Source organism: Onychostoma macrolepis, chromosome 24 (genome assembly GCF_012432095.1).
Source record: "Onychostoma macrolepis isolate SWU-2019 chromosome 24, ASM1243209v1, whole genome shotgun sequence".
In the NCBI taxonomy this organism is placed as follows: domain Eukaryota; kingdom Metazoa; phylum Chordata; class Actinopteri; order Cypriniformes; family Cyprinidae; genus Onychostoma; species Onychostoma macrolepis.
Genome location: NC_081178.1, coordinates 7,208,058 through 7,232,660, shown reverse-complemented (window position 1 = coordinate 7,232,660; position 24,603 = coordinate 7,208,058). Strand labels below are relative to the sequence as shown.

The 24,603-nt window shown below is 36.8% G+C and overlaps 1 protein-coding gene and 1 long non-coding RNA gene across 2 annotated transcripts in view; one reads left to right on the top strand and one right to left on the bottom strand.

Annotated features, from left to right (window-relative positions):
• snx7 (sorting nexin 7) overlaps positions 1–14,436 on the bottom strand; it is a 19,996-nt gene extending 5,560 nt beyond the window's left edge. The window contains 9 exon segments of the mRNA XM_058765970.1: positions 2,498–2,650; positions 8,309–8,395; positions 9,438–9,637; positions 9,752–9,847; positions 9,850–9,949; positions 10,950–11,114; positions 11,371–11,481; positions 11,563–11,751; positions 14,163–14,436. Of these exon segments, the coding sequence (XP_058621953.1) occupies positions 2,498–2,650; positions 8,309–8,395; positions 9,438–9,637; positions 9,752–9,847; positions 9,850–9,949; positions 10,950–11,114; positions 11,371–11,481; positions 11,563–11,751; positions 14,163–14,285 (1,224 nt within the window). The 5' untranslated portion in view covers positions 14,286–14,436.
• LOC131533616 (uncharacterized) overlaps positions 14,316–24,603 on the top strand; it is a 22,885-nt gene continuing 12,597 nt past the window's right edge. Inside the window, exons 1-2 of the long non-coding RNA XR_009269167.1 lie at positions 14,316–14,454; positions 17,132–17,303. This is a non-coding gene — a long non-coding RNA (uncharacterized LOC131533616). The remainder of the gene's footprint in view (positions 14,455–17,131; positions 17,304–24,603) is intronic.

The window sequence follows — 24,603 nt, the reverse complement described above, 5'->3', positions numbered from 1 at the left end:
AATTACTCACCCTCATGTCGTTCCACACCCATAAGACCTTCGTTCATCTTCAGAACACAAATTAAGATATTTTTTATGAAATCTGAGAGCTTTCTGACCCTGCATAGACAGCAACGCAACTTCCACATTCAAGGCCCAGAAAGGTAGTAAGGACATCATGAAAATAGTCCATGTGACATCTGTGGTTCAACCTTCATTTTCTAAAGCTACGACAACACTTTTTGTGCACAAAGAAAAAAAATAGTACTTAATGACAGAATTTTCATTTTTGGGTGAACTATCTATTTAAAATTGTCAAATATTGGGCCAGCGTATTAGTCTATCACAAATATCACCACATAATGGAGCTCTATACACCAGCATTTGACTTCCAGAAAGTGTAAAGGACCCCAAAATACGACCATCATCTACTATGCAACACTAACCACTTCCACACCTGTATTTTGACCACATTTTCTAGCCTGGATCTTTTCATATTAACAGATATCCCCACAGACCAAGGTTGGTGAAGTTCTCTTACACAAACACATTTTCTCATTCCTCCACCTACTGTTTTTTTTTTCTTTCTCACACCTTATTCTCTTTTAGGTCAGTGTTTGATGCTGTCAGGCTCTTCCTTCCACATTAAATAAAAATGCCTCTTTGCCTGGAGGTTACATAAAAACACACGTGTGAGGCACAGGCTGTCTGCAGGGCCCTGTGATCATGCAGTATTTATTTCTATTTCTTGCTTTTTAGTTTTCGATTTCAGTTTAGTTTTAATGATACCTCAATAGCTTTATATCACAAATTTCAGCACACGATGGCACATGTTTTATCAGAAACCGCACCATGCTCAAAATAATGCCATCAAAGTTTAAGTTTTATTTGTGAAACACACAACACCACACCGTACTGCAGTACTTGTGCACAGTAAAATAATAAATGTGGCGCTGCTGAATTTAACAGTAAATTTTCATTTCCATTATTCTGATGTCTCTGTTATTCTGTTATGATTCAGCAGCATAGACTGGATTCACTAGAACAACTAGTTGCTGGATTAACCATAATTTAGGCAGTTTATGGCATAGAATTTTTATATATATTTAATAATTATATTTTATATAATATATTGAAGCTTTATTTGAGGCCATTTGTATCATGTACACTGAAAAATAAAATCATTGTAGAAGCAATTTTCATTCAGAAATTGATATTGAATTTCACAAATAATTATAAGGTGTGGCAAGTAACAGTGACTTCAGAAATGTTGAAACAGAAAAACTGAAATAGTATTTTCTTGTAAAACATATTCCAATTTTTGTAATGATATTTTTTTTACAGTGTTTTTACAGAGACAATTTGATATGTGGTGTCTCTTTAACTTAAAAAAATTCAGTGGCAGCATTAGCCATATTAAGCACTTCGGTTTATTATTCTATATTATTTCAGATTGATCTGCCCCTAAATGTCACATTACAAGACAAAAAAAAAAAAAAAAGCCTGAAAGACTAATTGACTAAATCAGACTTGAAGTTACAAAAACTTCAATTATTTTTTTCTGTAATTGCATTTAGCTTTTGTTCATATTATAGTGAATGTTAATTATAAACTGACTTAGTTTCACTGCTAGTTTTTGTCTTGGTTTTGTCAGTTTCTGTCTGTAGTCAAAACTACTTTGAAACTGTAGCTTGCCAACCTACTCATTTAAAGTAGCTTCCCCAACACTGGTGTGAGTGACAGTTCTCATACAGCAAGGCTTATTTTGGAGTCTGTTTGCATCTCAAATTTCCCTTTAGCTGTCTCCTCAACCTCTTTTGAGACCCAACAGGGAGTTTGTCATATTCGTTATCGCTATAAACTCATTCATCTGTTTCTGTCCAACAACAGGTTGTTCTCTAGGGCCTCTAAGGGCACAGCAGGTAACCAAGATCACAGCATCTCTAAAACTTTGAAAGTGTAACACTTCTTCCTTTGCTTCTCATTTTATTTTGTGCTATTGTAAAAGACCTTCAACTTTGAGGTCGTAATTTACAGTTTAAGACCGAAAAGCAAAGGAAGAGAGCTTGAAAAAAGATAAATTAAGCAGTGTACCGGCTTATATGCATCCAATCTAGAGAGCAATGTCAACATTTATAGACTTGGAGTGCAATTACTTGTCAGCAGGGATAAAAATGAGATACTACCACCCTCTGCTGGCACATATCCAGGGCGGCTGTGCAAATGAATGCAGGCAGATGGCCACATGCATCCCTCTAAAATCTGTTGGCGGCTTGTCCAAGTCTTCAACAGGAATCGTTTTTTACCACCTTATACTGTAGCTGTGAATGTTTATCTCTCATGACTAAAAATTCCCAATTACATCACTATTTTAAGGCCTGATCAAATTTAGAGCAGTAACCGACGACCTCAAGCGGCTTATTGCTTTTATAAAATGGCAACAACAAATTTATAAAAAGACACCAAAAAAGTTAATATTAATCAGAAAAAAATATTTTGGACTAAGCAAACATCTCACCTTTTCATAGTAGCTGACGTTCCTCTCTGCTGTGTCGACAAAGGCTGATCGTAGGTCAGTTCTCATGACCTTTTGCCAGCGGGTCCAGTCACTTTTGAGTGCATTATTTGCCCACTCCAGCCGGTCCTCCGCTTTATCCAGATCATCTCTCATCTGAACACACAAGGATTGGTTGGTTAGCATGGTCCTGATAGCCTCTGCTGGTAGATATAACTACACCATCAGGGAACCAAACAGCTTCTTTCTCTATTGAAAGCCATTCACAAGTAGACAAGTATTCAGATAAAGGTTGTTATTTAGAAATATTTTTAAGATGGAAAAACACGGTCAGGAGTCAGACAGTTTTTCTGAATTTAGTAGTAGAAAGTGAGTCATCCAAATTTTAATATCAACTATGCATTCTGTTAGTTTTGTGAATTGGTATGTTTCATTGGGCCTCAAAGGAATATAGAGGGACTACTGTCAGTGTAACTACTTTCAGGTTTCTTAATGACATCTCCCAAGGGTAGCATGTACAGTATGAAAAGCAATGGTCCTAGTACGGAGCCTTGCAGTACTACATACTGAACGTGTGATCAATGTGACACCTCTTCAATGATAATGGTCAGATAAGTATGATTTGAAACATGCCAATGCAATTCACCTAATGCCAACATCATTTTCAAACCTACCCAAAAGATTACTGTGGTCAATAAAGTCACATTCAGCACAAAGGTCCAGTAACACTAATAGAGATATGCAATAACAATTGGATGATAAGAGCAAGTGAGCCACCTTGCTGTGAGCTCAAAATACAAAAAATATTAAGCAGCAAAACAGTTTAAGCAGTTTTTAACATTGATAATAAGAAATGCAATAAAAGGTTAGTTTTATTTAGTCTATTTATTTATTTGTTGAAAATCTGTTATTTATTCAATTGAAAGGGCAGCATTTAACATATAGGGTTAAGAACCAATCTAATCGGGTCTGTGGTCTCAACCCTAAACCTGCCTAATTCTATAGGATTTCCTTAAGACAGACTCGTCTACTAATCCTTCAGATGACCCACTGACTAACCAATTTTCAAAATATGTAGTTTTGCGGATCCCTAATCCTGACCTGTGACTCATAGAGATGACAAGTCATGTAGCTCTGAATGGACAAGTTAAAACCACGATGCCACTACCAATATTATCAGAGCAGCTCTTCTGCCATCAGACTGCTGACGAACAGACATTTTAAGAGTGCTGTAAAAACTTTCATTACGGAGGAGTATAACTCCTGTAAAATCCTGCTGAGCATGCAGGAATGAATTCGATATTCTGATATCAACTAGATCAGTCACTGTAATTAAGTTAATTTGTTTCTTGGCTCCCTGCACCTTGTCTCGAAAGTCTAACTGAGTTGTTTAAACAATGATGTTAAGTGTATCTGACAACTTTGAATCTGGTTTCAAACCAGACAATCATAATTGTCAGTTATTCATATTTATTCTGCCCCCAAATTTACAGCTCTTCCTCTGTACTGCCTATGCTACTTTCAAAAGCTTGAGGTCTGTAAGATTTTTTTTTTTTCCTCAAAGAAATAAGAACTTTCATTCAGCAAAGATGCATTAAACTGATCAAAATTAACAGTAAAACAAAACATTACAATGTTAGAAAAGACTTCTATTTTAGATAAATACAGTTATTTTGAACTTTCTAATCAAAGAATTCTGAAACAATATCAGTTTTCACTGTTTTGAACATTTATAATAATAAATATTTCTTAAGCACCAAATCAGCATATTATAGTGATTTCAGAAGACCGTAATGGCTGCTGAAAATTCAGTTTTGCCATCACAGAAATATACATCTTAAAATATATTAAAACAGTTATTTTAGATAGCAATATTATTTTACAAAATTACTGTTTTTACAGTTGTGATCCAATAAATGCAATTAAAACTAAAAGTAGATTTTGTAGCTGAATCCCTCAAATTATTCCAGGGGTGTTGACAAACTTTTGGCCATATTGTGTTTATTGTGTATCTTTGCACAATGCACAACGGCTTTCCTGTCACTGCGCAGCCTGTGATTGGCTCACAAGGTGGCTGTTAACAACTCTATCATACTCTATTTAGTGCACAAGCTCTCTAGGGGTGAAAGCACACCCAGATGACACTCAGCAGCATCAGTGTCTAAACACAGAGAGAGATGAACAGTAAACATGCCCAGTGATGTTGGAAATGACAGGCTTGTGGGAACAGCGGCATGTCAGATCAGTGGGCCAAAAAAGAGAGGAACATTTAAGAAAGAGAGAGCAAGCTGTTTATTGACAGGTAAGCTAATGAAGGTCAGAGGTAGCTGTCTGTTAGAGCTCCATCTCATTTCCATTGTAGCGTGTGTTCGTGTGAATCAGATGTGAGGATGTCTTGTGGAACAGCAGCTGTGCTTGGTGAGTGGACACATTGCTCTAGGGACGAGACGTTGTCTACAGCCGCGTCTCGCTTCTGACAAGCAGGCCAGATCATTAGTTCCGCTGATCTGATGTTGCTGTCACCCAAACACACACATTTATACACAAAGCCAAAGAAATTGACTCTAACAACCACTCTTAAAGAAATGAATGAATCATCTTGAGCAAACTTGAGCCACATACTGAAGTAAGTGTCTCATGTATTTAGACCTATTGGAGAGAGTTTTCCATAAAAGGGATGATGATATTATACTTGTTTATAGCAACCTTTAGTGCCCTCTACTGGACAGAAAGCACATGGCGGCATCCTACAGTATCTTTCTCATTAATTTAGAATGAAAGATATGACAGGAAATGATGTGGAAAAGAGAGAGCAGCAGGATGAGAAAGTGATGCAGACTGGGTTCGAACCCCATAGCTCATATCTGGGAATCCCAGCTCAATTTGTCTGGAGTATTTGTGCTAACTGCTAAAAACTCACATAGTCTGATAGCAAACATTATGACAGAAGCAGAAACAATGAGATTTTTACATGACTTGTCCATGCAAAACTCTCCTATACAGTTCTGAGTGGCTGCCAGGGTGTTGCTCTGTGGATACTTTTTGAACAAGTCCAATTTTAAGTCTCTATCATATTATAAACCAAACTGGTAGTGAAAATGAAAATGAAAACCTAAAACGAAAACTGAATAATTTTAGTTAAAATGAAAGTATTTTTGGTAGCTCAAATAAAGATTAAAAACTAACACAACTGGGGAAGTGTCAACTTTGGCAGCCCTAAAATACTAAAATAAGAAAAACTGTAAATAAAAAATGCTCTAAAAATAAGGTAAACTGAGGAGAAAAAAAAAAAAAAAAAAAAAAAAAAAGTCAACAATCTTTGCAGTACTACAAATTACTAAAATTTAAATAAAGGAAAAATGTAGAAAAAAGTAGCAATGACTAATAACAATGAACTAAATTAAATTAAAAGTTAACTCATAACTCTGGCGGCCCTAAAATTCTAAAATGTAAAATAAAGACTGAAAACGCTTAAAATAACAATGATGGGGTAAACTTCCAATCAATCAATCAATAATTTATTAACATGAATGCATTAACTTTGGCAGCCCTAAAATATAAAAAAACCGGGTTGGGGCTAAAAATAACAGTGATAGGGCAAACTAAATTGAAAAACAAAAAACATATACACACACATACATATATATATATATATATATATAAACTATAATAATCCCTCAACACAAAACCCATAAAATAAAAATTGAGGGTTTGCTCAGCCTGATGGGCATGTTGCAACTGGCCCTGATCTCCAAGAAAGTAATAACACACCTCTCCTCAACAAGCCACATGATTTAAGGTTTTATTCATGTCTGTAGCACAAAGTGGAGGGACAAGTCTGAAAAAGGTCACATGCACCACACCTTGATTCCATAAGTAAAAGACTACTATACTAACATGCTCAGCAGAGTGAAATATTAGGCATTTGTCCACTCAAAATAGCCACAGCATGTTAGACAGGGTTTTAGGAAGCTTAGATGTTGACATCACACACCACAGCATTCAAACGTAAAGCCACATGCTGGCCTAAAATAAGCAAAAATGTGTGAAACAAAGACAAGGCGACAACACACCCTCATATCAAGGTGTGGTCGCCTCAGAAAAACCATGTACCATGTCAAATGAACCCTTGATTAGATAAAGCCAGAAGAAGCTAGTCAGGCCAAGCCCAAGCGCTAAGGGGGAATGTTACCTCCTTAATCTCGCCCTTAAGTTTCTCCTGTTTCTGCTGTTTGACCTCCTCAGGGGATCGTCCCACCAAGCTGTCCCATGCTAAACTCAGCACCTTAGATTCCTTCAGTGGACACATGAGCAATTGACACATGAATATGAACACGTCTGGACTTGAACTCACAAAACCCGTTTACTGCGGGAATAACATCACACTATGAAATTTCAGAAATGCTATATTGGGTTTATATTGGGATATTGGTTAAATCCCTGCTAAAGACAAGCCATCAACTACTAGTTTTTGTAACATTACATAGCACAAGCAGCTTTACACTCCAGCAAACAGAAGCAGTGATCAAACGCCCTCACCTAGAATCAAATTTTAGTGAATCGCTTCTTTTGTGCAAATGAACTGGTTCAAAAAACAATTCACAAGGTATTTTTATTGGTGTTTTATTGTTGCTTTTGTAGCCAAATGTTAAATGCTGCTGATCGTCACTATTTAGTTTAACTTTTCATTTTACTGCAAAAATAAATATCATCTAACATTTATTTAAAAATATACTTTAAACGGTACTTACTTAGTGTAAAATAATTAATAGAGTAATTAGTGTAAAATATAAATAATATTAATAATAATAAAAAACTAAGTCAAGTTAATTTTCTCTACAGGTTTACACATTTAAAATTACTTTAATGATGAGCAGAAAAATAGAGAAGTATATACATACATATATATATATATATATATATATATATATATATATATATATAAATGAAAATTACCACATAATATTTTATACACATTTTTACTTGCTCTATTTTAGGATGAGTGTCTGTGTATAAAAAAACTGAAAACCCTTGATGTAGTTAAATACTTTTTTAAAAAACTGTCATTTAACTAGTTTAAATTGAGTAACTTATAGCTTGACCAAAGTACAATTCTAAAGGAAGTTCCCCATCATTGCTCACTTCTGCTTATTGTTTAGTAGTTATTTTATGCAAATTTTACAGAATAATCCAAAACAGAAAGTGGACACCAGTGTTTTTGCATAAGGACCATATTCAAATTCATTATATGGCTTATCGTTTCTTCTACACACTGGGAGTGAGTGAATCTGGAGCATATAGTTAAAAAAGAAAAAGAAAAATCAGGCCATTGGGGATACCTTCTCATTTTGGAAATGGCCTTTTGTAGTAAGCAGCGTAAGTCAGCAGGGACTGCGCTCAATCAAAGCACATAATTAAATTGACAAGAGAGCCGAGATGCTGCTAAGCTTCTCTGGACACCATTGGTACTTTGTCCATTAATGCCCTTTCAGAGCATTCAAGCGTCCTGCCCCTGATATTTGATGGAATTGACAAAAATAAACTCAAACAGCCAAAGAGACTTAAATATGGCAATATTAGCTTGGGCAATATGAGTAATATTTGAAAGCGTCCCACTTCAAGAGCGGTCTGGCTTTAAGGTAAATCTACAGCGATAGTCGTATAATCTCTCCAAATTCCTTTTACAGCAGCGCTGTCTAATGAAAGCCAGGACGACAGCTAGAGCTCGGTTTTATTAAAAATAATCTCCATGAATTTTCAAAGGAGCACTGGATGGATTAAGTGGAGAACTGAAAGAGTCAATAATAGACCTACCATGTCTCTGTCGGTCTTCTTCGTAGCAAGAGCTTCAGTCTTCGCTTCGAAATCTGCTTGGATGTTGTCTCGCCTCCTTAGTACCGCCTGAAAACCCATGATCGATACTCATGAAGTATGAAAATTGTGATCAATATATTTTAATGAAATTTAAGGCTGGATGAAATATGTAATAAGCCTCGGAAAAACATAATGCTGGCTGTATTGATCATAGCTTTGCATCATATCAGATGGGAGCAAACATCATATCAATTCAAACATGATTTTTATACTAGCAGGTCATCTGCCTTGAACAAAATAGAACAGAAGATTTTATTTAACCAAAACAAATGAATAACATTCTTCACTTAAAGGGATAGATCACTTAAAAAGGAAAATTACGATGCCATTTACTCACCCTCATGTCGTTCTGAACCATTTGCCTTTTTATTTTCTAATCATTGATTTATTTTTAAAGTAAAGTAAGCTTTTTGAATTTTTTTTAAATAAATTAATACAGTACTGTACAAAATTCGGAGTTGGTATGATTTATTTATTTTTTTCTTCATTAATTAAGTCTCTTATACTCACCACGGCTGTATTTATTTGATTAAAAATACAGTAAAACACAAAATTTGTGAAAAATTATTACAATTTAAAATAACAGTATTCTATTTGAATATATTTTAAAACATAATTTATTCCTGTGATGCAAAGCTGAATTTTCAGCATCATTACTCCAGTCTTCAGTATTACATGACCCTTCAGAAATTATTCTAATATGCTGAACTGCTGCACAAGAAACATTTCTTCTTATTATCAACATTGAAAACAGTTGTGCTGCTTAATATTTTTTGCTAAAACCGTGATAATTTTTTTAATGATTCTTTGACAAACAGAAAGTTCAAAATAAATTCATGTATTTGAAATAAAAATCTTTTGTAACATCATAAACGTCTCTACCATCAATTTAATGCATCCTTACTGATTAACAGTATTAATTTCTTTGAATTTTTTTTGTGTTCTGCCAATGAAAGAAAGTCATACAGGTGTGGAATGATATAAAGGTGAACAAATGATGACTGAATTTGAATTGTAGGGTGAACTATCCCTTTAAGAAAGACAAAACAGAAGCATCTTGTCACTCTACCTTGAGTGTGTCGGCACAGAGGACGTACTCATGAAGGACCGGAATCAGGTGATCATTGAGATGCTTGACCTGCTCCTCTGTCTCCTTGCAGCATCTGTCCACACTGCCTGCCACGTTCTTCAGGGACTCGGCCAGCTCCTCCTCTGATTGTGACCACAGCGCGTATGTCGGCCCACACTCCTTCAGCTCCTCCAGGTACTCTGTGACAACAGCAGCAGCTGGTTTATAGCAGCTATAGTCCATGCAAATACAGCGCCAACCAATTAGAGATAAGAATTCACTGAAAAGTGTGTAAATGAGACAAAAAGTCCAACCTTTCTGCTCTCTGACGATCCTTTGAGTAACTTTATCAACAGAGCTGATCTTCTGACTGAAGGCCTCCACGTACTCCTGCATTTCGGTGAACTCTGAGGCCGGTTTCTGACCCCTCTGACCGCAGCAGCGACAGCTTTGACCGTATCCCCCATCCGGCTCAGAAACCCTGGACCTTGTTTCTTATGAGAGGTCAACTCCTGCAGAGGATCATAGGAACAGTGCATGATGTTACTGAAAAGAGACTAAAGCAAAAAAATTCTCATCTCCACTATGTTTTTTTTCAGCAAAAGCCTCTAATGGCTGAAAATGTGTGTATATTTTCATAGTCGGCCAGTAATGACAACACCAGTGCAAATAGCTGATAAAACTGTAAGCGTGTATCATAGCAGCCTACGGAGCGTCAAATATCCATAACAGCATAACTTCCTTTATTATGACTGAAGGGAAGTGAGGAGCTCTTTAAAAAGTACTTATCTTAGAGGTCACTCAGCCGGGGCTAAACACAGAAACTGTCACATTATCTGCGTGCATTTAAAATAATCCTCTTATAAAGCAAAACTGAGATCACATATAGTGAACACACAGAAGGTCAGTGGTTATCAAGGTAATGTTTGACTGTGTGTGTGTGTGTGTGTGTGTGTGTGTACAGACAGGTTTTAATGTCCTTATTAGGAAGAAAACGATGTCTCTGGCAGACAAGCAAAACCTTCCAGTGGAAAATCAACACAACAATAACACAAAAAAAGAAAAGAAAAAAAAAGGCAATTATAGTACAGCACTGCTACATGGTTGCTAGGATGTTCTGGGTGGTTGCTGGGTGATCACTTTCCAGTCCAGGTCAAAAAAGCCCTTAGTTTGTATGATATTTTGGTTTCTAGATATGGTTTGGGATGAGTTACGCACCAGAGTTATACTTTAATACTTAAATTTGAATAGTGTATTAGTACTTGAAGTTTAATACCTCTGCTGTACCTTTTAAGTATTACAAATGACTAGAACTTCATTAACTAGATTATAAATTAACTACATTAACTAGATATAATAATAATTATAATTAAAAATTAACTAATATGTATAAATAAATTGCATTAAATGTATAAAAATAGATAACTGAATGAAGTAATTAATGCAATGTATGTAATGTATAAAAATACAGAAATAAATTACTAAATCAATCAATCAATCAATCAATCTTACCCCAGATGCAGCTGTGAGAAAGATCTTAAAATCCTCACTGCTGGAGAAAATGGGATGTTCTGCTATTTTGTTCAAAAACCTGTGTAGCGCTCTCCTCCTCGTCTCGATGAAGTCTTCATTAAACCTCTCCACCATTCCTTTCATCACAAACTTCTCAGGCAGTGGCTGATGGGACGCAACCAAATCAATGTTTTATGAGAGTTTTAGCACACCGTAACCAAAGACATTTTCAAATGGACCAGACCTTTAATTATTTTGACAGAGGAGTGAAATGATGTCAAATTATGGCACAAGTTTAAAGTTTAAAACAACTTCACAAGCATATTTCCATGGAAAAATTAATATTTCGACTCTCCTTATCCAATAAAGTGCTCATTCTCCAGAATGTTTGACAAGCAGGAGACTCACACACGTCACCTACATGAACAATAAGTGTGGGATGAGCTTCTTCCAGACGTCCCTTTAACCACAGGAAGTCCTGGTATCGTCTTCGCACCTCAAACTCACTCGAGTCAAACTCGCTCCGTGTGGTCTGACGTGAGGGAGAATGATGGAAAAGATGAGAGAATTATTCACAGAACCTGACTTGGTGAGTTTGTGCTCAGATCAGTACCTTGGTCACAACCCGGTAGGTTATGTATGTCTCAATAGCTGTTACGTGACTCTCTGGGTTATCGACTGTGACAAAAATATCTTTAGTCTCAGCATCTTCTTCTTCTTCAAACTTGTACTGGTTGATCATTGAAGCAGGGGAGGTCTGCATGGAGGCGTTGAAGGAGCTGCCGTCTGTTAGATTCGTATCCTACACAAAAAACAAAACGTGCATCAGGACACGTGAGGGACCAGCAACACTAAACAGCATGAGTGTTTAGATATCAAGCAAACAACATGTGCACTTTATGTGTTTTCAACCAACTGAACGTGGATTGGCTTGCAACAGAATTTTATCTACTATGATACAATGCTCATAAAAAATAATAATACCCTGGTATTCTTTAAAATACATCGGAGAATCACAAATAAATAAATAAATTAAAAAGCAACAAAAAATATATAAATAACTCCATTTGTGGTCGTAATTTTTTTTAAATAAGTTCGTTATGCACACCAACTCTGCATTTATTTAATTAAAAAATGCAGTAAAACTGTAATATTGCAAAATATTATTCTAATTTAAAATAACTTATTTATTTCTGTGATGCAAATTTTTAGCATCATTACTCCAGTGTCACATGATCTTTCAGAAATAATTCTTATATGCTGATTTGACACAAGAAACATTTCTATTAATATCAATGTTGAGAACAGTTGTGCTACTTATTATTTTTGTGAAAACCAGGATTCTTTAATAAATAGGAAGTTCAAAAGAACAACTTTTTTTTTTGAAAGTGAGAAGTGCTGTAAACATGATTTGATCCAAACAATATCTGCTTCTTGAGCTTAAAACCAAAGGAATTATGTTCCTTAAAGGCTCTTTTGATAATATTTATATTAAGACTCGTATGTACCTAATAAAGTACTTATTTTAAACTTTCATAATATATTTACTGAACCTAAAAAAAAATAAAAAAAAATCAATAAACGGTTCTGGTATTGTTACTAAGCCACATGACCAGAGTCTCATGCCATAACATCATTATAACTGGACGTAATATTGCCATGAACTTGATTTGAGAGCTGTGTTTGTGTTTTGATCACAGTGAGAGACAAACATCTGATTTTCCTACTGTCTTGCTATCTTTTCCTGGTCCAAACACTGACGCATGCAAATCCCTTTCGTTTAGCCGCAGCTGCTGGGAAAGAAGCCCGAGCGTCTGTTTCCTGTCATAACAAACTGGCCTGTAGTCAGCATAAACTGTGCTGCTGCTTTACCCAACAAACACAGCACTTCCATTCATAACCATTCACTGCTGATACTGACTACAACACCAACCAAACAGAGAGAAGTATAAACACTCCAACTACAAATGAAAGTTTGATGTCAGACTGACAAAGCTTAATCTGACCGTTTAAAACAGTTTAGAGTGGTTGCTAGGGCGTCCTAACTGTTGCTAGGTATTGCTATGGTATTCTGCCCTGTTGCTATGGTGTTCTAACTGTTCCAGGCATTGCTAGGGTGTTCTAACTGCTTGCTGGGAATTATTAGGGTGTTCTGCCTGTTTGTTAGGGTGCTCTAACTGTTACTAGGTATTGCTGTGGTGTTCTGCCTTGTTGTTAGGGAGTTTTAACTGTTGCTAGGCATTGTTAGGGTGTTCTAACTGCTTGCTGAGAACTTTTAAGGTGTTCTTCTAACTGTTGCTAGGCACTGCTAAGGTGTTTTAACTTTTGTTATACATCGCTAGGGTGTTCTGCCTAGTTGCTAGGCATTGCTAGGGTGATATAACTGTTGCTAGGGATTGCTAGTGTGTTCTAACTGCTTGCTGAGAACTTTTAGGGTTTTCTGCTTAGTTGGTAGGGTGTTCTCGCCAGTTGTTTTAACTGTTACTAGGTGTTGCTACAGTGTTCTAACTTTTGCCGGAATGGACTGAACGCTAGTGCACTACAGTCTACAGATTATATGGTGTTCTGTTTAGTTGCTAGGGCATTTTAACTGGTTAGGATGTTCTATCGTTAGGGTGTTCTAACTGTTGTTATGGTGTTCTAATAGATTGCTGGGAATTGTTAGGGTGTTCTGTCTGGTTGCTAGGTTGTTCTCGCCAGTTGTTAGGGTGTTTTAACTGTTACTAGGTGTTGCTATGGTGTTCTAACTTTTGCCAGAATGGACTGACTGCTAGTGCACTACAGACCGTCGACAGACAGGCGGACTTGACTGACACAGACAACCAGATACACAGACAGTCAGATTCATAACATTATGTTCGCGACAGTGAGACGGACAGATAAACTCAAATAACAGAGGTGTTCGCACAGGCTGATCGACGAGTTTCTGACTATTTAAAACTAATTTTTTTGCATCAAACGACGAAGTCTACAGAAACTACAACAGTAAAAACTCAGAAGTGAAAAAAAAAAAAAAAAAAAACATGGCATGACAGCGCCTGATCGCTGACCTTTGGAACTTCAGATCACAGCAAAACACCAAGATTTCAGTGAGAAGTTGAGATTTTTACGCCATTGATTATGTAGAATCAAAAGATATCAACTCTGGTTATGTGTCTGTATCACACAACCGATCGAACAGCCTGCGCTTGATCTCAGTTGATTATAAATTACCTTACTGAAAACTTCCAAGTCATCGTCTTCGTCTAGATCTAATATTTGCCCGCTGATGTCTGTCGGAATTGCAGCCGAAGAATTGCCCGATGACACGGTGTTGTCGACAACAGATCCACTCATCGTTGCTGAAATCGCTACTTTGTTACAAGTTTTCAGGACTTCATCGGTTTTTCCGCACAACTCTCAAAAGCTCAGCCGAGGCGGATCAGGCTCAACTGCGCAGAATCGGAAACCGCGCGCCTAGGAATGGGCCGAGGGTTGAGCTCTGCGGGACGCCCACGTGTTTACGGTATTTGGCTTGATGTTATGGTTGGTTTTTGGCCAACAGCTCTTGCCTTTAAAGGTTATTCAGGTTTGAAACGTTAAATGATAGTGATTAACATCAAATGAGTGTTTTTAAAGTTTAAAAGGCTTATAGGTGTGTGTTTTGCATAATTCTTAATGCACTTTTGGGTATGAAACTCTATGATTATGGGTCTTGGAGTCCAGTTTGTAACCTAAGATTACTAAAACGTGTGTAAACTAACATTTACGTGGATTTCACATGTGGCCATGTAGCTATAACTGTAAATACCTAGTTTCATTTAATGTACTATTTGTATACTACAAACTATACAATATACAGTATATTCTATAAAAACTACAGTAATCACAAAATATATATTTAAATAGTAAAGAGCATATAATCATGTGTTTAACATATCATAATAAATACTTTATACATTGTTAATCACTGTAGTGACTCAAGTCTATATATTTAAGAACTGTGTAAATGTCTTGAAATGTTAAGTTAACTTAAATTCCCATTCATTCATATCAGTATTTAATCCTTCAACTGTATATCAACTGAATTCCTGCTATGTCCTTTTCCAACCAGCAGATGCTACTGTTGCTCAATTTAAATGCCTTTGCAATGTGGCACATCTCATAATTAAGACTTCATATGACAGGGGCAATTACAATTCTATATAGCTGTGCAAACACTCAACTATTTTGCTTTGAGAGACTGTATTATGGGACAAAATCGGGCATATCTAATAAGAGACTTATTAGGAAACATCTAATTGGGGACATGCCAGTCAGACTATATTAAATTTAAGCACTTATCATGAGACCGCTCTAGTCATTAATATAAAATATTCTGCCACAGAATTCCTCATTAGTTGTCAATTATTTCATTTATTTAATCAAATAAAGACCATCCCCTTGGATATAATGAATGTAGGACTTGATCATATTTCTTTGAATTTGGGCTTCATCCATTATATTATCTTAAATTATAATGCTTTACGTTCTTGAATTGAGTGAAAATTGTACTAGATATTGCTATTTATATATTATATAACATTATTTTGGTATGAAACTAAATCAAGAGTTATTCTATAGCGTGCATCAGGATAAAATAATACTGTTTCAAAGCTGAATCCCCTCTGCATAAGAACTCCCTGAAATCTTGCATAGATTGCATTATAAAGCATATAAAGTATAAGAATATCTGTAGAAAGGGCAGGCCTTACTCATGCCTGAACCAGGCAGCTGTAGCTCTAAGCACAGAAAAGGTCAGCCCCACCCCGATCACATTAGCGTACTGTCATTTTATATCATTTGCTTTCATAACTGATTTAAAGCTGAATCTCATTTTGATGTGTGCCGATCAAAGACTTTCATAACCGTGTCACAATATCACACCGTATGATGTATGAGTTGCTGTGGAACAATCTTTATTTTGCCGTTGCAGTGAGAATATTCAATGCACGCTATTAATTAAAACTGATTTTAATGTAAATGATAAATAGCCTGTTGGAAAGCCATTTGTAAGGCAGAATATGGGGAATGTGTTATGTAATATGCTACTGATATAACCTCATTAGATCAAATTCAGTGCAGACCACACCCATTCTGACTTGCTAGTCATGGCTAAATCACACAGAGCTGTTATATAGTGTTTTGTGTGACTGTCTGTGAATGAACGACATCCTGGCATCCTGCACAAATTTGTGGCACGGTCCCAAATCCTTCCTTTACCGACCTCCATCAATGACAGATAATAATTACATCAGCATTACCCCACAACAATGGAGTACATAGATCAGCTCCTTTCAAATTACATTTCCTTCCTGTTGGGCCCATTAGCGATGTCGACCAGACCATGTTTTTTTTTTTTTTTTAAATCCACTATTGCCGTTGTTTCTGAGTGCAATTGCTGCAGAGAATTTCGACAGTTCTGTTAAAACCCCACTGGATGTCCCTCAGATGTAGAATAGGCTTGATTTGGGAGAACTGCTTGCTAATCTGCAGCGTGCCATAATAAACTGTGTTTTGGCAGGAGGAAAAACCTTCACATAAAGCACACAAAACATCAAATAGAGAAGACTTGAGCCACCTGGAGCGAATGCAGAAGAAGACAATTAAAAATCAATTTACTGTCAAAAAAGCTTTGCTTTCTAATTAAATCCGCACACAGCCGAGTCTCTCTCGTTGCTGGCTGATGCACAGTTGCAAAGCACACATTTATTTATTTATTACCCCCCAGACGGGTGCAATAGTTATTATCGCTTTTACGATATTCGCTCTTTTTTTTTCGACTCTCTGTTTGAGACACTGAATTCTGACGAGGACCATTATACCTTATTTCATATGGTTGTAATCAGGCTTCTAAATGCATTTTAAATGTGACTGCTGTTCAATACCTACCAGGTGTCCAATCCAACAACTGCGCCGTCATGATCACTCTCATTAGCGACTAGTACGTGTCGTAATAATGGCTATTCATTATAAGGCACTTCTTTTTTTTTTTTGTAGCCAAGCAGCTGGACACTACTTTGTCTTTTAATTCATCTATTAAAATGCCTTTAGAAGCTTCAACTTCCTCTGCATATCTGCATGATTTCAAAAAGGTTTTAATGGGTCTTTGAGGAATGCAAATAAATATAGAGTTAAATGAATTTTTTTTTTTTCCCTATTAGCTGACGTTGACGTCACCGCTCTGGGTCTGGAACTGGATCTTGCAGTGACATTTTCAACTCAGAAATGCTTACAACTGAGCAAAGATGACCGCAGACATCCTGTTCCAGCCATAAAACTGAGATTGAGATGAACAGCAATGCCATTTCTCCAGGTCCACTGAAACAAAAATTGGTAGTGAAACAATTTTCGTTCAGAAATTGCTAGTAAATTTGACCAAAAATCACGAAGAAATGGCAAGTAACAGTGAATTGACTGAAATAGCATTTTCTTGTATGGTGTTTTATTTACAACTTTGAAAAATCACTTTCCCAGTGTATTATAGACCTTCTGGATGTGGTGTTTGACGGAAGGCCGTTTCTAATTGCACTCAACAAAAAGCTCTGGAGGCTTACTGCGCTTAAGAGCATGTAATCTACGGATGTGTTTGGAGCCTTTTGAGATTTTTAATATTATTTTATTGACCAGAATTCTCTTTGAGTCAACAGGTGGATCCATAGCACTAAAAATGTCCATTTACACAGCACTTTTTTGGCTCCCTGAAGCACTTCTCATTTCTGACGCTGTTAGGCTGTAACCGCACACATCCAGGGCTCTGGAGCACGTGCGGAACTCCATCACAGACTTAATGACTGCTGGTGGAGCCACAGCGCTGCCCTTCCCTTCTCCGAAATGTCCCACAATAACCTGCTTTAATGGCACAATCTAATTAAAATAATAATAATAATCTTGAACTTTCAGTATGTAGACCTCTAACCTGTGAAATCTAATTAAGTCTCAGTCACAAACAAACAAAAAAAGGCATTACTAATCAATCAGCCAGAAAGAAGATAAATTAGAGGAGGGGCACATGAGATACAGGGCTGAGAGGGGGAGATAAGCAGAGGTGAAAACAAGCGCAAGTGCGTTCTGCACAATTCTAAATCACAGCGGCCGAGCAAAAGGTGTGGCCGCTTTTCACTGCATTCATTGTTCATGTCCATTTTTTAACTAATGTGAAGTCTAGTATTTTAAAGGACCCCTAACGCAAGGGCTTCCAAACTTCTCAAAGAGATTATTCAAACAATAAAAAAAGTTTTCTAAATGGTAAAAGAGCCTCATTTGAGTTTTCTGTTTTTTTGGTTTCGTAATTAAAGTTTCATTATGAGTTCATTTGTAAATTGTTGTATGTTATTGAAGCTGTGGCCTAGTTGTTAGCTACACTGCTCATGTGGTGAAGCAAGTTCAAATATATTCCAATCATGTTCTCAATATTTAAAAAAAATGTATACATATTATTATTGTTATTATCAAGCGCTGTATTATTTTAATTTATTTTTATGGACTATTTTATTATTATTATCTTAAGCTAATTTTAATGATACAGTTGTTAAGCTTGTGTTATTGCAAGCTAATATTCATTCATTCATTCATTTAGGTTCATTTTATGGAATGTTTAACTTTTACGGACCATTTAATAATAATAATTATTATTATTATTATTTTCAAAATTAGTCAATAAATAGTACAAGCTTTAAAGTAATTAGTTTGTAATCTATTTTTTAGAAGAGAATTCATACATTTAAACATTTGCATACACTAGATGATCTCAAAGCTCATTAACATGGACTAAAAGCCATCAAACCTTAATATGTAATGGGTTCTTTGAGCAACATGTATTATGAAATATACAAGAATATCTTCTAGATATGCAGTGCTCATCCAGAGAGCCAGATTGCGTTTAAGTCTTGTTTTTAGCATCTAACAGAAATCTGGGGTCAGGAGATACAGATAGATGGCTCTAAACAGATGGGGGATGGTCTGCATATAAATTTAGCTAGACACTTATTTCAATGATTAGGGTTATAGCTGCAACATCATCATCCCACTGCCAACACCTCCACATACTATCCCTCTCACTCTTTTTTCAGCCCAGCTCAATATGTTTCATCAATAACTACCACATTACTTCTGTGTCTCTGCCATAATGACGATCACGATCTTTTTGAGATGCTTCATCATGTCTTCAAATGCATTGCCAGTATTAGCATTGTGGTTCCAATATAGTTATAATGATGAATGGTAAAACGCACCCGGCCTGTTCCTCTTTGCTTCCTCTGAATGCATAATAGATCACACTTATAAACACAAATTTATGCAGGGAATGTTTCTTAAGACCTCTGTCAAGACTTTCACTCATTAACTTAAATGTTTCAAAGTTTAAAAGTGTGCAACGGTGAGAATTATGACTTTGTTATTATGTCCTTTTGTTGCACTTGTATAAAAGTTAACGTTAAATACTTGGGAAATTACGTGTCTTTGTTCAGTGTAGCGAGGAGTCAGGGCTTTTGAACAATAATGGGATTAAAAAATGTAGAGGATTTGAGGATAGAATGTCATATTATGGTGGAAATTGAGTATTGTCAACTTTGTTTTCCCAGTTTCTTTGTGTTTCTCTGTCCCTGAAATCAAACAGGGGAGACCAAAGCCAGTCGTCACACTTTTTAGAAACATTTCTTAGGATATGTCTATTGTGGTATTTTCTGCATAGACTCACACCTTACAGCCTTTTATTTATTTTATTATTATTACTTTTTTTAAAGTTATTTTGCAAATTGGTTTTTGAAAATGACCGATACTGATAATAATAAAAATGCTTAATATCGGCACTGATAATCGGCCAGGCCGATAATCGGACGATCCCTAATGGTAATTTTATAGTATATAAAACTAGAAAAATTAAAACATATGTGACAACTTGCCCTTATCTGGCATTTATGAAAAATACCCTGTGTTAACTTTTGGTACTCCTTCATTATGTATATATATATATATATATATATAATTTGTTGTTTAATTATGGATTTCAAATAAAATAATTATTTTTTTAATTACAAATGTTTTAGGGTCAATAAGATTTTTAAGAAAAGCCATCACCAAGGCTGTGTTTGATCAAAAAAAACAACAAAAAAACATTATTAATATCAATGTTGAAAACATTTGTGCTGCTTAATATTTTTGTAGAGACCGTGAAACATTTTTTGATGTTAAAAATAGCATTTATTTGAAATAGAAATCTTTTTTAAATAATATAAATGTCTATGCTGTCACTTTTTATCAATTTAATGATCAATTTAGTTCAAATTATGCATTACTTTAAAAGTGTTATGGTTGCGTGTATTTATGTATTTTGTTATATTTTATATAATAATTATAACGTAATTATATTTTATTTATGTTTACCTTACAACAAATATTTTGAAAGACAGAAAAGTGCCTAATTTACAGCGGTTTTGAACTAGCTGTTTGACATCAACGAAGTCAGTGCTAGAGAAAACATACATTTGTGTAATTAGAATTACTGAGATATACTGTAGCGCTTCCTCATGTGACAACTAGCCCCGGCCTCCCCTATATCAAAGCTTCAGATCGTTTGCTTGTTCTGTCCTCGCCGCGTTTATCTTCCATGGCTTTCTTGTACCTTTCTGCGTGCGGTTTCACAATCTCGGTCCGCGCTGTCTCATTAGCGCTTCTCATCTTCATTTCTCCCTTCCTTGCCATTACTGTAGCCTAGCACACTCTCCACTTCTCTATCAGCTGCATCTTTCTCTCTCCCTACCGCTTTATCCCCCGCTCTCCCGGCTTCATCCACCTCCAGATACATTATGTAGATTAAACATTGCTCAGCTGTACAGTGGAGTGTCTATGACTGCAGCACTTTGTTTTCCTAAATAATTAACAAGGCCGGTGTGGATTTACTGTCTAATGTAATACTTCCACATCCTTCTGGGGGTGAGATGGGCATCTGGCTCTTCGCTCGAGCCTTGATGGGCCCCTAGAAGGCTCCAGTGTGAACTCGGAGCATTAAAATTTAAAGCGGCACATTAGGTATGAGACCACAGCAGAGGCTTTTCAGTAAACAGAAGGAATTGGGTGGCATTAACCGCAGAAACGGAGGCTAGCCGGCGATAATGCTGCCTGCTCCCTAATGAGCCCTTTGTGGAGGGGGAAAAAAGGCCAAATGTAATTTGGCTGCTTTTTCCAGTGTGTTTTTATACATGTGTCGCCATTTTCTCTCTGAGGTATTGATTTCAACTTTAGCTCCATAATTAGCATCCTTTGAAACGACCCAAAGTTGGCATGTAGCTTCCGTTATGTTAATCCGGTCCGATCGCGTGACCCCAACACGTCTGTCGGGACGTTCCCCACAGGTCACCGTCCGCTAAAAGATGCAACCTGAATCCCAATTAAGTGCCTGGTTTCATCACGACGAGAGTTGTTTTTCGTATGAGCGCTAAATAAACAAACACCCTGGAAAAGGTCCTATTTAATCAGCTTAGCCTCTGCTTTGGTGCGCCTTGACAGCCTGCATCTGGGAAGGAGTCGGGCCTGCCAGGAGTCATTTTCAAGAACCTTCAGTGACGGCCGTAATGACTAACCATCACCTCCCATTCTTCAAATTATCATTGCAGTCACATTCAATAGCAGAAGGTTCAGCCTGTCCCATCAAAATGGCCTTTCAGCCTCAGTGGACTGTGGAAAACCCGGTACACGTCTCTGAAAATGGCACGTTATTGTCATCGCCTTGAAAATCTGGGGGTTTTGTGGAAATGAGGCTCATTTCCGATGTTTAAAATTGAGTTGTGCTACTTTTTTATTATCTTCGTTATGCCAAGCAGGCTTTTATGCCTGAATGATGCAAATTGGCAGCATGATTCCTCTCTTTATTTCCATTTAGCAAGATATACACAAATAGCCCTGCGCTGTAATGTTCGCCAGAGTCGCATTGAGGGAACCGAAAGTGCAAATGTCCCCTTTTTCTCTTACAAAAAAGTGCCACTGGCCTCCTTTCTCTGGCTCGTTTTTTAAAAAAGACTGTTTTGCTTTGGTCTCACGGTAGCGCCTGAGTGGGTCGAGGAGTCGGATCTGGAAGGATATGAAGTTTTGAAGAGGTGCATCGATTCTCCGGCTTCAAAGACATCTTCTGGAGAGCCACAAAGCCATTACTGGGGCTACCTGCTTGCTCTTAATGCAAATAAGGGAACGGGATTGTTAGACCACATCATAGCAGCCTGCTCTTTCAACGCACTCATCAAAAAGCAATGAGAGTGGATTCAACATCATTATTGAGCATTTGTTTGTGCATGAGGGTGTCCTGTCTGAGCGAGTGTGTCCGTGTTGACGTGAGCGAGCGTATGAGTGGATCAAGGCACAGAAGAGCGTGTGTGTCAGCTTATGTGCTCATATTGATGTGTGTGTTGTGGTGACTAGCTGTTTGCAGCGAACAGGAACAGGCTCCATATATCAGCTGGTAGCAGAGAGTGCAGTAGATCAATGGAGGAACCGTTCTCTTTGAGAGTGTACCGATGATCAGAGGTCTTGCGCGACCCCTTCCGTTCCCCCAGACCGACTATCCGAGAACTTTGCCGGCACCGCTCTCTAATTAGACCCGTTTTCCTCACACTTGGTAAACACCACTGCTTTTTATTGCAATTAGTTAAGTCATTAACTTGATAACGGCGCACTTGATAACACCAGAGCTGTCTCGGATGGAAATGAAGTGGTAGAGTGTACGTAACACATGCCGTCCCTTTAAGAAAGTTAACATGACAGTTGATGCAAAAATGTAAATTCTGTCATTGTTTACTCACTCTCATGTTGTTCCAAACCTGTATTACTTTATTTCATCTGCAGAACACAAAAGAAGATATTCTGGAAAATGCAAGCCATGCTCTTTGGAAAAACATGCATCAACCTACATTTTTTCAAAACTCCAAAAACGTACCTATACGTACAATTCACCGCAGTTTCCAACTAAAATAAACACGGGTGGTAATGAAACACTAGCAACTTTTATTCATTTTCACAAAATTATGATTAGTACAGGGGCAGAGTATGAAGCCATATGCCATATGTATGGCTTTTCTGACATAGTAAACTTGCTCAGTAACGCACCTGGTACAGTATTGCACTTGCAATGCAGTGCACTTGGGTACAAGTCCTGTGAAATGTGGGTCATGACAAAACACAAAGGCTTGTAAAAGCAAGCTAAAATTGCAGGGTCACTTTAGAAAATGCATTTTTATCTGACATTTTTGTTAACACTATCAGTTAAGTTTAAGGTAGGGTTTCATATGTTATTTTCAACACAATGCGACCTTTTAGCGCTGAGTTGCTGTTATACATATAACAACCACCATAATAAGATGATGCAAGATTCATGTTAATCCGTTTCAAATAAAACTGAACACACTTTTAGTGTCACTCAATGGACGATTCATTTTGAAAATGTTGTGATAGGTGTGGTACGAGTCCCATGCAACATGCAAAAGTGTGAACATAGACATTTTTTCCAATGAGCCTGGATTCATGCAATGAAAGTCCAGGAGGTCCAATGTTGTTTGGACACTAACATTCTTCTTTTGTGTTTCGCAGAAGAAAGTCAGTCATGCAGGTCTGAAACATGAGGGTGAGTAAATGACTGAAGTTAAATGTTTTGACTTCTTTTACAGACCTCACGATTCTTTAGTTATTCCAGTGTGCACTGAAAGCATCTGCCTGGCAACAGACCTCGGCTCGGCTCGCAATCGACCCAGACAATGGCTGCTAACTGCATGTACAATGGAACATGAGATCATGCAATCACGCCTATGCGTGCATGGGGTTATGTCTATCCCATGTCTCTATCCAGAGTAACTGCCCCCATGAGACATGCACAGGTCTACTGGGTTTAGTCTGAAGTAATACTCAATGTTCCTCTCTACGAAGTGAATTACCCACAGGTCAGTGGGGCATCTGAAATCTCCACATGATGAGTCCTGTTCATGATGTCATTTACTTTTCACTAACAGGGGCTGTGATATTTACATTTAAGCCTCTTGATGCCTGTAGAACAGATTGGGGAACGGATTGCTTTTCAAATGGTCTACAGATTTCGTTTTATTTTTGTCCCAGACCCAGAGTTTCAATCATAAATTAAGAAAATCTGTTTTAAAAATATGAATGATATATTTAAAATGGTTGGTTTAAAAAAAAAAAAAAAGAATGAAACCATATTAATATTTATTGTGTGATTTATTAATGTTTTTAATTATTGTAATTATTATTGTTTAACAAGGAGACAACAGTGTCTGCAAGAGCATGCATGATATTAAAAATGAGACATGTAAAAAGACATTTTTGGATACCCATATCCAACTTGGACTCTGGATAGCTAACATGCTAAAGCTAGCAGCAGCCCCAAATAAAAGGATGTGTGTTCGAAATGTCATTTCACTCAACTAAAAACTATATAGTGTTAATTTTGAGGCAAAACATGCATTAGATGGCCAATGATATGATAGTGTTGAGACAGCAGATGAGAGTGAAAATGAATGTGGATAATTAATCCAACTGATTTGGTTGTAAATCTGATATTCATATTGAAATCTCTGACTTTTGTTTTGCTAACTTTGAGCACAGTTTGTGAAATTCTTATGATTTTTTCGGAAAGTCT